This window comes from Sturnus vulgaris, chromosome 15, assembly GCF_052056855.1.
Source record: "Sturnus vulgaris isolate bStuVul1 chromosome 15, bStuVul1.hap1, whole genome shotgun sequence".
Classification (NCBI taxonomy): domain Eukaryota; kingdom Metazoa; phylum Chordata; class Aves; order Passeriformes; family Sturnidae; genus Sturnus; species Sturnus vulgaris.
The window spans coordinates 17,486,247-17,498,481 of NC_142257.1; the positions used below are offsets into that span (position 1 = coordinate 17,486,247).

The window sequence follows — 12,235 nt, forward strand, 5'->3', positions numbered from 1 at the left end:
GGCTGAGCTGCTGTGTGTGTGCACCAGCAGCTCCTGGGGCAGGGCTCGCCCCAGGCTGTGATCCATCATCCCGTGCTGCAGAGCAGAGGCTTGCAGGAGGTAAATTAATGGGTAAGAAGAGAAAAGCCATGGATTAATCTAGTGCTGAGGATTTAGAGCTGAAGCTGTTCCATGGCACACCCAGCCAGAAAAGGGATAAAAAGCTTTTGTCTGCAGGAAAGTGGGGAAAACCTGCTGCTGGTTCCATGGGGTGTGTCCCACCCTGCTGCTCCCCCAGCCATGGGAGCAAAGCCCACCCTGGTGCCCTGACACACACCAGCTCTGCCTGGAGATCACCCAGGGATGCAAAGGGCATTGCACTCGCTGTCCCTTGGCTGTGCAGCCTGGGGCCTCTGCACAGCTCCACTCAGCAGGGCAGTTCAGGGTTCTGTTCTGGGCAAACTCGTGTGTTTGGGGCTGATGAGAGTCCCTTGCAATTCCCTGTCCCCAGGAGCCGCCTTCTGGGGTCTGCCCCTCTGCAGCCTTGAGCTCAGGTCTGTGGCCTGGTTCCCAGAGGTCCCTGCCCTGGGAATGAGCCCTGTCACCTTCCCTGTCACTGTCACCTCCCTGGCAGCTTGGCAGCTGGAATCAGGAGTGGAGTCCATGGGTCACCCTCTGTGGAAGTGCGGTGTGAGCCTGGGGGCAGCGAAGGGCCAGCCCAGAGTGTGAGAGCACGCGTGTGCCTGTCGGTCACAGCACGGGGGGGCGCGGCGGGACCTGGAAACTCCAAGATCCAAGATCCCGGGAGCCGCTGGAAGGCGCTGGGAGCGCGGCCGGAGCCGGGCGAGTGCACTGCCAGAAACGGCCACACGGGGGCGATGTCCGACCGCAAAGAGCTGGCACTGCCGGGGCGGGAACGGAGCGGGACAGAGGGAATGGAACGGGATATGGAGAATGGAACGGGATATAGGGAATGGAACGGGATATGGAGAATGGAACGGGATATAGGGAATGGAACGGGACAGAGGGAATGGAACAGGGCAAAGGGAATGGAACGGGACAGGGGAATGGAGCGGGATAGTGGGAAGAGCATGGGACAGGAGGAATGGAACGGGACAGAGGGAATGGAACAGGGCAGAAGGAATGGAATAGGGCAAAGGGAGTGGAACGGGACAGAGTGAATGGAACGGGATACAGGGAATGGAACGGGACGGGGGAGTGGAATGGGATATATGGAATGACCCAGGGCAGTAATAATGACCCGGAGCTGTGGGAATGATCTCCTGGCACAGGCTGGCTTGGCCTGAGCCATTTCCCATGCCCATGTGTGTGCCTGTGCCCATGCCTGTGTCCATGTTCATGGTTGTGTCTGGGTCTGTGCCAGCCCTGCTCACCACCCCTCTCCAGCAGGACATTCCCCAGTGCCCACACCAGGCAGTGGGTATCCACAGGACAGCAGGGATGTACAGCAGAGATGCCCTGCAGGTCCCTTACCCCAACTCTTCCCACCACCCCATTTCTCCATCACCCCCATGCAGGGAGAGCAGCCACAGAGACACGTGCTGTGTGCCCCAGCACTGTTTTATTAAGGTGGGGTGAGGGGGTCAGGCAATGGGGATCATCCAGGGGTGCCACTACTGTGCCCTGCGGGCCATCAGCATCTCCCGGATGTTGTCTTCTGCTTCCTTCACACTCCGCTCCAGGTACGACTTCTTCTGCTGCAAGGCAGAAACCAGAGGTAAGTGAGGATCCCCCCAGGCCTGCCAGCACAAACCTGGGTACCCAGGCAGAGCAGTGGGTGCTGGCTGGGGCACCCACCACACTGCAGGTGTCCCATGTGGGGACAGCATTCCCTGAGGCACAGGGGCAGGGCAGTGTTTACACAGAACAAATTTTGTTTCCCCCCGAAACCTCAGAGCTGCCGGGGTGTTGCAACAGTGGCACTGCAAAAAGTGGGAGTCATGAACCTCAGCAAGGAAGGAAATCAAATCAGATCCTGTAACTCTTGGAGCCTAGAGAGGGACTGACATGCCAAGGCCTCCTTATGGAGACACAGCAAAACCTTCTGCTTGGGCACAAAAGGTTCTTTTTCGCAGCTGGGCCATTTTCTAACCCTATATCCTCCTTTCTATCAGCAATTCCCTGGCATCGTCACCAAATACGTGTTTCCTTAATCATCTGTAATTAGCCTGGGCTTGGCAGGGAAGCAGCCCCAAGCCATGCATCCCAAGATAGGAATTCAGCATGCAGCGTTTTTTCCTGCTAGTCTGGGTGCTTCTCTGTGGCTGGAAAAATCAGTGCTTGGCTCTTTTGACTATTTTCTCTGGGTTTCCAAACAACAGACACAACAGTCTCCTCCAGCACTGCTGTGAGCACAGGCTCCCGTGCTGCCCATGTAGAGCCCTGCTCTGGGCCATGCCAGCTCCCAATAAGCACAGGCAGGATTGGTATTCAATTCCAGGAGTCCAGGCCTCTGCCCAGAGCATCCTGCCAGAGGATCTACCAGTCACCTCCCCAGTGCCAGCAGCCCAGTACAGCAGCAGTGGCCCCCAAAGCCCACCCAAACCAAGTACACGTGAAGGGCAAGAACTGCTGCTGCCCTGAGAGCCTCACCCTGACTTGTGTGGGCCCATGGGACTCGTAATGCTGAAAATCCATTAGCCCATGGAGCAGTCCTGCTGCCACCACTGCCTCTCTGTCCCCTTGCTGTGGCACAGCTGCACACTCAGCTGGAATGTCCCTACCGTGAGGACATCTCTCCCCGTCCTGCTTCTAAAGGCTGAAGAGTCTGTATTTAACCACTAAAAGCTGCTGGTGACAGCCAGAGCCAGGGTTATGGCCCAGGGTTCCTGGTCCCTCTCCGTGGTCCCCCAGCACGTGGGGTCCCTTTCTCTTACAGGAACTGCTTTTGAGGAAACCACAGGGAGAAGAAGAGCAGCCACAGGTTCCCACTGCCAGTGACTCAGTGACACAAGAGCAGGACTCTGTCACTGTCCCCACACTGCCCGCACAGACGTCGAGGGATTTCACACACAGGGAAGTGAGTCTGAGGGCAGCAAGAGGAGACAGGCCCAAAAAACCCTTGTGGCTCAAAGCTTCACCTCACTCTGCTGACCACAAGAGAGTGGCAGCAGCAGAGCTGACTCCTAGGGGGTCATTTTTTTATTAAGGCTTTTCCCTAACACCATTAAATTAGTGCATGAAATGGCCCAGTCCTGCCCTTCTGTCCTCTCCCCTGCCCCTGTCTCCTGCTCCTACCAGGCAGGAGACAGCTCCAGCAAGCAGCTCTCCACAGGCATGCTGTCCAGAAGAGTCCAGAATTTCAGACATCCAATCAGGAAACCTTGCTGGTGCCTGTGTGGGCCCCACTTCCATAAGGACAAGGGATTCTGACACAGCAGAGGAGTACCCACACGGCCCACATGTGGACCCACACTGCCCACCCCTGCACAGTGACATGCTCTGCCCTCCCAATGGCAAAGGGCCTGGGTTTAAGGCCATTTCTGCACTTAGGCAGCACCTGCAGTCCCAGGCAGAGGAGGATTCAGGGAATTTTTCTTTCAATTACTCTCCCTAGCCACCTAACTTTTGAGGCACAAGAATCCAGGCTGGTCCCAGTACTTTCACTCCCTCCCAGGAGCAGTTTCCAGGGAGTGCCATCTCTGGGCTCCAGGAACATCCTTCGAGCATCAAGGGGAGCCCTGCACCCACAGCCAGGGGGCTGCAGCCTCCCCGAGCTGTCCTGCAGGCAGGCAGAGCCAGAGCCAGCACAGGGCTGGCTCCCACTCCAGCGTGGATCACAGGCAAGCGAGGAGCAGACAGCCACCACATTTTCCGAGACACGTGGCAGGAGCGAGGTGTTCCTTCCCCAGGAAGGGGGAACTGCAGCCCGGGTTCTGCTTCAGTAATCAGGGGAGAAGGAGCGGGAGCCTGTGTGCAAACCCCTCCTCCCGGCGATTACCGGGGTCTAGACAGGAAACTCCGTCTCTCGCGGGGAGCAGCGCCGAGCGAGCGGCTGACACACGCTCTGCCTACTCACACCGAGCCCAGGGACACGACAGCACAGCTCTGGAGTCATGCTGGAGGCTGTTCCGGTCTGGCCAGACCTGCCAGGCTGGTGGTATCTGTTCCCTGAACACCACCCTGCATCCCCAACCCCCCCTCCAGCTTCCAGCTCCCAGCTTTCATTTGCACTCCTAGTTAACCCTATGTCCTCTGAGCCCCTGGTTTGGGCCAGCCTGTGGCTGTTGGGCTTCACCTCAGCACCCGCTGAGCCAGTGCATTTCCCTGGGAAAATGTGTTTGCTGCTCCAGGAGATCATTCTCTGCTACCTTGTGCCATGGCAAGTGCAGCCTGTGGGAATTCACCCAGTCAAAATTGCACTTCATGAAACCAGAGGTGGATGCTGCTCTCTGAAGCCTCTGGTTTCACTTGTACAGCTGTAGCTCCAGTACTCACCATCAGGAGCCCGAGGGGACATGGCAGCAGCCCAAGGGGACAAGCAGCACACTGACCATGCACCACTGGCTTTGGTGGCTGCAGGACCTGCGAGCTGCTGACCCAGAGCTCCTACTCACTCACCACACCAGTGCCCTAAACCGCCCCCACCCTCCCCCCAGCTCCTATGGGCACCTGGACAGGTAAGGTGGGTGCCCAAACCGGCCCCAGATGCCCCTGTGCCCCTCGGATGCTCTGAAACACAGAGCTCCAGGGAACAACAGAGAAAGGAGATTGGCTTTGAGAAGGCAGCAGGGGGAAGTTGCCACATGACACTGAGCTCCCAGAAAAGCCCCATCTTCTGGCTGACAAGCAGGGCCACAGGAGGCCGGGCAGTGACCCTGGTGACTGCTGTCCCCCTGCAGTCTCGCCAGGAGTGTGGCAAGGCAGTGACAAGGAAACCCAGAGGGCACGACAGGAAGCAGCTGCTGTGTCAGCCAAGGGCTCCAACTGCAGCAAGGGGCCGGTTCCTCCTCCTGGTTCACAACTCCCACAGCCACTTGCTAGAGAATTATTCTACAAAACTCTCTCGTGGGGTGTTACTGAAACTGATTTCAGAGGAACAGCCTCTGAGCAGCACTGCCAGGCCCTGCCAGCCCCCACCACTGCCACAGAAAGGCCAGAGCGTTCCCATGACCCAGGCACAGTTCACTCACACGGGGAGGGATCACCCAGGGCTCCAGGTCCCCTCAGCACTGGAGAAGCTTCTCCCCCACCCAGCAAGGAAGGGGAGCTGGAGGCTGCATGGGAAGGTACCAGGATTGATTTGCAGCTGCAGGTTTCCAGACGGACAGCACACTTCACATGCCCTCCAAAACTGACCCAGCTGACCTGCTCCAGCCCAGGACATGCTCTTGCATCCTCACTTCTTCCTGCCACAGGCCACCCACCCATTCTCATCCACTCCCTCCTCCGTGCTGACAGCCCCCTGATCCCCCTTCTGCCTCACAGAGAAAGGGCTCTGCCACCTGCACTGGGACATGAGACCAACACACAGCTGCTGCCACAGCCCAGAGAGGTCTGGGCCACCTGCAGAACACTGACAGGGTGCAAACCCACGGAGGATGCCCCCAAAAGCCAGCGCAGCCAATGCCTCCCAGCCTGGTTTCCTAATTCCTTTAAGCTAATACCACTCCTAACAACAGTTCCTTCCCCAGGCAGGAAGGGCTGCAGCACTTGGGAACAAGACAAACCACAGCCCTGATGATCTGTCTCAAAACTAGCCCCAAAGGAAGTGTTCTCACCTAAATCTGCTTTCTGGAAACAAAACTGCCATGCTAATAGCTGTCTGGCATCAGAATGGAGGGCAAGAAGATCCCTCCTTGGGCAGCAGAGCCAATCCCACCAGCTGGGCCTTCCAGCACATCCTGGGGGCTCAGAAACTGGACTTTGCATCTCTCCTACCCCTGAGTACAGATGTATCACCAACCTGGCCCATATTCTCCCCTGCCAGCTCTCAGGAGCCTTCTCCACCTCCAAGGCTTCCTGCAGCCTTCCTAAAAAAGGTGTGTGGGGCAAGAGGTGCACTCGTGTGTGGTTCAGTACAGCTACGCGGGCTAAAAACACCACCTTCCACAGGTGGAGGTGCAGCCAAAAATGGGACTAAGCACTCACACAGCCCCATCCAACAAGAAATGCACACCCATGTCCCAGGAACCTTTCCCAGGAGGAATGGTGGCTGTCCAGCTCCACAGACAGAGCCTGGCAGGGAAGGCACCACCAGCCCCAGCCCTGCCAGCGAGGAGGAGGAGGGCGGGCAGGGCACTGATATGCAATGGGCCTGGGGGGATGCAATGCCCACTGCCAACACATCCCCTGGCACCTGAGGGGGGTGCAGGCAATGGCTTTGGGGGTTCCATCTGCCCTGGCTGCCTCTGTGTGTGCTGACATAGGAAGTGCAGACTCCTGGAAGCACCAGCTCAGCCAGGGGCTGTGCAGGCAGCACCACGAGCCAGCCCTCGCTGTGCACGCTCCTGACCAAGGTGTGCTGGCGTGGCCAGCCTGCGCCCTGGCACGGGTGGCTGCAGCCAAACAACGCCACAGGACTCGCCCCTGCCACCACCCCGTTCCTGGGCTCTCCCTTGCCCTTCACTCCCCATCACGAGCAGTGCCTGCTCCCCGACCAGCTCTGCACTGTTTGCTTTTGGCAGCAGCTGTGGAAAGACTACATTGAATGCAAACACAATTACAGCTCACACCCCAAAGAAGACAAGGAGCTGTGGTTAACAGAAGTGGCCCGTGGCCTTTTGACACGGTGGGAAGTCACCTCCTGCTCCAGCCTCCCACCTCCGCTCCCATTGCATCACGCTGCTGGAGAGGTCGGGGCTGCTCCAGATGACGCACCCGGACCTGGCATTCTTGGCAGATTAAAGAGCCAGCATCCACAGATTCCACAGCAAGAAAAAACTATTAATCAGCTTTTCTTGGATGGGCTTTTGATGATCAAAGCACTGTCCTCCCTCCCCAGCACTGTGATTCAGACGCCTCTGCCTTCAGGGAGAGCCCTGTGTGTGGCAGGGCCTTGGCTGGAGCCCGTGGTTCAGTGGACAGGGCACAGCATTCCCACCCACCCCAAGAGCCCAAACAACCCTGTGCTCCCAGAGGGAACAGACACGGCAGCCCTGCCCATCCATGCTGCCATACACCTCCATACAGGTGAGGTTCCTGTGTCAAGTCATGGTTTATCATTCAACATCAACTTTTGCTCTTCAAATTCCACTCCTCTCACGTCACCTCTGCAAATGAAAGAAAGCTTCAACCTCTGACCTGCAAACACAGATTTGCTTAAGCCCAAACAAAAATGTTTCCATGGAAATTTAAGGATCTAGTATTGGAACATGCCTATTCATTTCAGCCTGTTCTTTTTTCTCCCTTTTTTGTTTTCTAAACTGTTTTTCTATGAACCTGTTTTACAACCGACTTGTGAGGACAAAACAAGTTGGCAGGTCCCTTCTCAGAGAATACCTCCCTTCCCATGGCTCTCAGCATGCTTGGCTACCAGCCACCAGATTCTGGCATCCCACTCCCACACTCAGAAGGCTTCCATTGAGGAAGGCTGCAGTCTTCAGGCATGATGCAGTGCCTCAAACAGGAGCCCTAAGACAACTCATCCTATGACATCTCAGTAAACCTGTGGCTAGCCAAGAGCTTCTTTATTCCCCCAAAGTTAACTCGAACCATTTTTAGCGTTCCCTGAGGGCTCTGTGGGAAAATAATCAGCAGATCCTGAGCTAGAGTTGGGAGCACATGGTTGACTGGAGAAGGATTTTGCCTGGGAGGATGGCAAATTGTGCTGCCTGTGCACTGGGGGCCAGGCAACAGCAGCCCGAGCTGCCCTCACTCTTGGGGCCACCACTGCTGTTCAGGGGTTGGCAGTGCCCAAACTCCCTGTGCAGAGCAGCACTCCAAGCCCTGGCACGCCCACCTTGGGCAAGGCAAACATTTTGGTCAGACCAAGCTCATGGAAGATGATGTGCTGAGGACATGTGCTCTGTTTAACAGGATTTCACTTGGAACCCCTGATCAGGAAGGAGGTGGCCCTGCTGAACAGCACCCAGCTGCTCCTGCTCCAGGAGCAGTGGTGTCCACAAGTGGACACCAGCAATGGGGTGGGGTAGGTCTGCAGGCAGCCCTACGCCCTGATGGGTCCACCCAGCACTGGTCCTCACCCAGTTCAACACTGTGGCACATGTACACACTGGGAATTACTACTCTACAGCAACCACCAAATATTTAGATACTCTTCAAGACTTTCCAAGCAGTTATTGCCTTAGGAAGTTGCCCAGAGTTTGCTCAAGAATGAATGACTTGGAATAGGAAGGGAGCCCAGCTGGTTTCTGACGACAGCTGCTGACAGAAGCGTGACGCCACACACCTCAGAGAAGTGATTCAGACCCTTGGGTTTTCCCTCATCTCTGCCTTCCACAAGGTAACAGGGACCCACAGTCACTTCAGAACTACCTGGGTTAGAGTGTAGAAGAGAAAACATCAAGCATACAACTACATTTGCCAACCCAAGAGAATCCTTAGAAGCACCTGCCCAAAGAACTGCTGGTGCAAATCCACCATCATCGTGTACTGATCCTACCACAGCACAACCAGCTGGGCTCAAGGAACATACCCTGAAAAAGCTAAGCTGGAAAAGCCCCCATTAACTTCCATGTGTGGTGCCTTCAAGAGAAGAAGGGGCAAGGTAAGGGGCAGAAAGCCAGGCTGCCTGCCAGCCTTTGTGCCCAACCCCAGGCTCGTGGCAGCAGCACTTCACTGTCTGAGGAACAGGACAGCGCTTCCAGCAGAGATGGAGACAGTTGCTCTTGGTGAGTGGGAAATGATGGATTATTCCAGTGAACTCCTGCACCCTAGCCTGATGTGAACTACTACAAAAGCAAGTCAACAGGAACCTTTCAGTAGGTGGCAGCAGAAATGTATTATCAACTCAAAGGATTCCTTTAGGGACACCCCTTCTTGGCACAATTCCCCATGCAGAACAGTTTCCAGGAGCACATTGCTCCAGGTCGGATACTGTGCCCTAACCAGGCTGTGACAGCAGTCAGGTCAAACAGAGAACTCGGGGAGGGGAAACTCACACAGATCCTGAAAACCCCCACGTTCTGTTTCGGCAGAAACGTCCCTCACCAAACTGCCTCTTGCAAAATGTGGTAAGTTCCCCCACCCAGAGCCTCAGTTTCTGTGGTCCCACAGAGCTGGTGTGGCTCATCGGGATTCCTCCTGGCAGGAGGACTTGTGCAAAACCATACCACACCTTTCGGCTCTTGCAGTCCTGGCCAAACAAAGCCGCTTTAAAAAGAAAAATCATTTCCATAAATTTCAAAGACAAATCAGCAACAAAAAGATGGTGTCAACTCCCAAGCAGGCAGCATCCCTGCCCATCTCTGACAGCCCTGAGCAGCTGCATGGCCACCAGCAAGGCGTGAGGGATGGAGCAGGGGGTGACCCAGGCAGTGGGGACAGCAGGAAGTGTGACGTGAGTGAGGGCTGCCCCGAATACCTGGCAGCAAGGTGTGGCTTTGTACAGCTGACTCAGGGCTGGGTCAGGCCTCCAACAGGCAGCAGCACGCTCTCCAAATAATCATTTCCTGTTCTCCCCAGGCGAGATGGAGGAGGAGATGGAAGCAGGATGGAGGTTTATCGGGCACAGATAATCCCCCTCCCCAGAGCTGCTTGGCATAAAGCAGCCAGGAGCCACTGCAGGGGCCTGGTGACTAAGGCAGGGACAGCAGTACTGGGTTTGTGACTAATTATTACTCATGCAAGGAGGAATTTGGAGAGGGACCCACATCCAGCTCAGCCCATTGCTTTGGATACTTCTGCAGCCATAAGCACAAAGGAGAGCTTTGACAATGAATCAGACCCTGCTCCAAAATGACACTTATCAACCAACTTGGTGTTAAAATGATTTCAGTGTAACCATAAAGGCAGCTTAATGCTAATCAGAGGAAACAAGAGATGTTTTCAGGCTCAGATGACTAAATGTAGGTTCCTGGATGGACAAAACCATTCAGACACAGCAACAGAAGTGGGATTTTATTAATGCACAATGTGTTTCACTTTCCTCTGAATTACAAAGGAATGTGAGTGAACTGGCAAGAGTTGTTTGAGAAGTTTTCTCTGTTAGGTTATTGGGGTTTTTTTAATCAAGAGTAATCCCCTCCCCCAAAAAAAAGCCCTATAACACGTTCTGAGATGCCTTTATTTTGAAAGCATGTCTATAACTAGCCTCTAAAGGACTTAAAAGGAAACAAACAACCCCACGTCATTACTCTCTTGCTTTTAAAATCTGAATTATTCACCTAAAAATAAAGGTAGGAACAGCGAAAGCAAAGTCATCAAATTCCAGTTCTTCCTTCACAAAGCCTTTGCCCTCTCAGCTGGTTTGTGTGCTTACTTTGCAGTCTGCAGCACAGGGAAGACTAACAAAGAATTACTAATTAAACAACTGTTTGCAAAAATCTGGGAGTTTGAAAACCTGTTGCAGTGAATGACTGCTCCAAATGAGAGATCCAGCCTTGCCACTGCATACCCACACACATGTGATGATATAAATACACGTCATTGCACTCAAATCAGCATTACCCACAACCATTCTGCACAAAAATGTGGTGAGACATTAGTTTTTACAAGCCATCCCAGGCCTAAGGTGGCAGATGACCCCTCCACCTTCTCCCCTTTGAAATGTGAGAATTTCTTTCCCATGTGCCTCTAAGATTCCAACATCGTGTTTTGCAACCAGTGACTTGTGCACTATTTAACACATGACAAGCTTCTTACACAATTTTCAAAGCAGAACATACTGTTATTTGATCTTTATCTAACAAATTTAACATAGGACTAAGAGCCAGCTTTTAAACAAATCCACCTCCTTCCCTGCAGACGCTGAGGAGCACTTGCTGCCTTTAAAATCTGCAAGGTGCTGGCTGCATACAGCTGATTTCCATCTGTCTGTGATGAAAGGTGACAGTCACACAACAGAGAAACACCCACCAAGTTCAGCTGTAAGAATACAATCCTTTTGCCACCCTCATTTTTGACAAACAAGACAGGCCTTGAGGCTTTAAACATTAAAAAGCAAGTGAAGTGAATGATTCCTCACAGCTGTGAAGGCCTGTTCTTCATGTAACCATCAGCAGAGTCAGTTTAGGGAACAGAAAGAATTAGAGCAACATTAGCTATGCCCCAATTCCTCCAGTATTTACCTTAAATTGTGTGGCCCCAGTCCAGTGTCAGAGGGCCTCTCCACAAAGCAGGATTTTGTGCTCTGTGTCCATTACACTCTCAATCTCCTCAATGTTTTGTCATTTTGAAGCCTATTTTCCTCATTGCTCAGAGTAGTTTTAATTTCAAAAATCAGCAATGAGAACACAGATTCTCCTCCCTGTAAGACAGCCAGACCTATAGGGGGGAAAAAAAATGAGTTTTGGCTACTCCCTTCTTCAAAACAAGGCTCTGATGGAGGGCAGACCGCTGCTAACAGCTCTGCCCATGCAGCCTGGGCTCTGCTCTCCCACGGGAGTGCCTCTGGATGCTCCACAGCTGACAGGCAGGCAGCTGGACCACCCATGTCCTCAAAAGCAAGTTAAGCCTGCAGCTTTGCAGCCTGAAACACAGGAGCAAACCCTCAGTGAGGGCACAGACTCAGACGTGGGATGACACCAACCAAGAGTCAAGATGAAACACATTTCCCAGGAACGTCACCAAGTCCAAATGTGTGTCCAGAAGGACCTGCCCAGACAGCCACAGCTGCCACCAACACCCAAAGCCGTGCAAGATGCTGGATATTGCCTGGCCTGGTCCCCACCAAGGCTCTGTGGAGGCTCTGCACCTCATCTTCACCCTAACATCCATCATTGGTAGAGATCCCACAGCTTCCTCCTAAAATGTCCACGCAAGCCCAAATGCTAATCCTACACAGTCAAATCACTTCCACACTCCACCTGTCCCCACATTAGGTGGCCTGCATCACTCTACAGCAAGCAGAGAGACTCACCTTACCTATGCACACACAGGGAAACAAAGGGCAACTTCAGTGACAACCTGTGTTTAAAATCCTGCCCCTGCTACGTGCACACATGCCAGCAATGGAATGAGGGAACAGCACCCTCCTCCAAGGTAGGATCTGCTCCAGGCTAATGCACAGAGAGTTATTCTTGAGGCTTCCCCTCTCCAAAGCAAACAGGAGCATTCTTTATGTCCCCCTGTTTAGTTAAAAAGCCCACCACACATTCCTGGGCACTGGCCTACC

At 53.9% G+C, this 12,235-nt stretch overlaps 1 protein-coding gene across 1 annotated transcript in view; it reads right to left on the reverse strand.

The window, feature by feature from the left end:
- Positions 1 to 1,542: 1,542 nt before the first annotated feature.
- Positions 1,543 to 12,235, reverse strand: part of PFDN1 (prefoldin subunit 1) — a 31,134-nt gene continuing 20,441 nt past the window's right edge. The window contains exon 4 of the mRNA XM_014887687.2: positions 1,543 to 1,697. Coding sequence (XP_014743173.1) covers positions 1,614 to 1,697 — 84 coding nt within the window. The 3' untranslated portion in view covers positions 1,543 to 1,613. The remainder of the gene's footprint in view (positions 1,698 to 12,235) is intronic.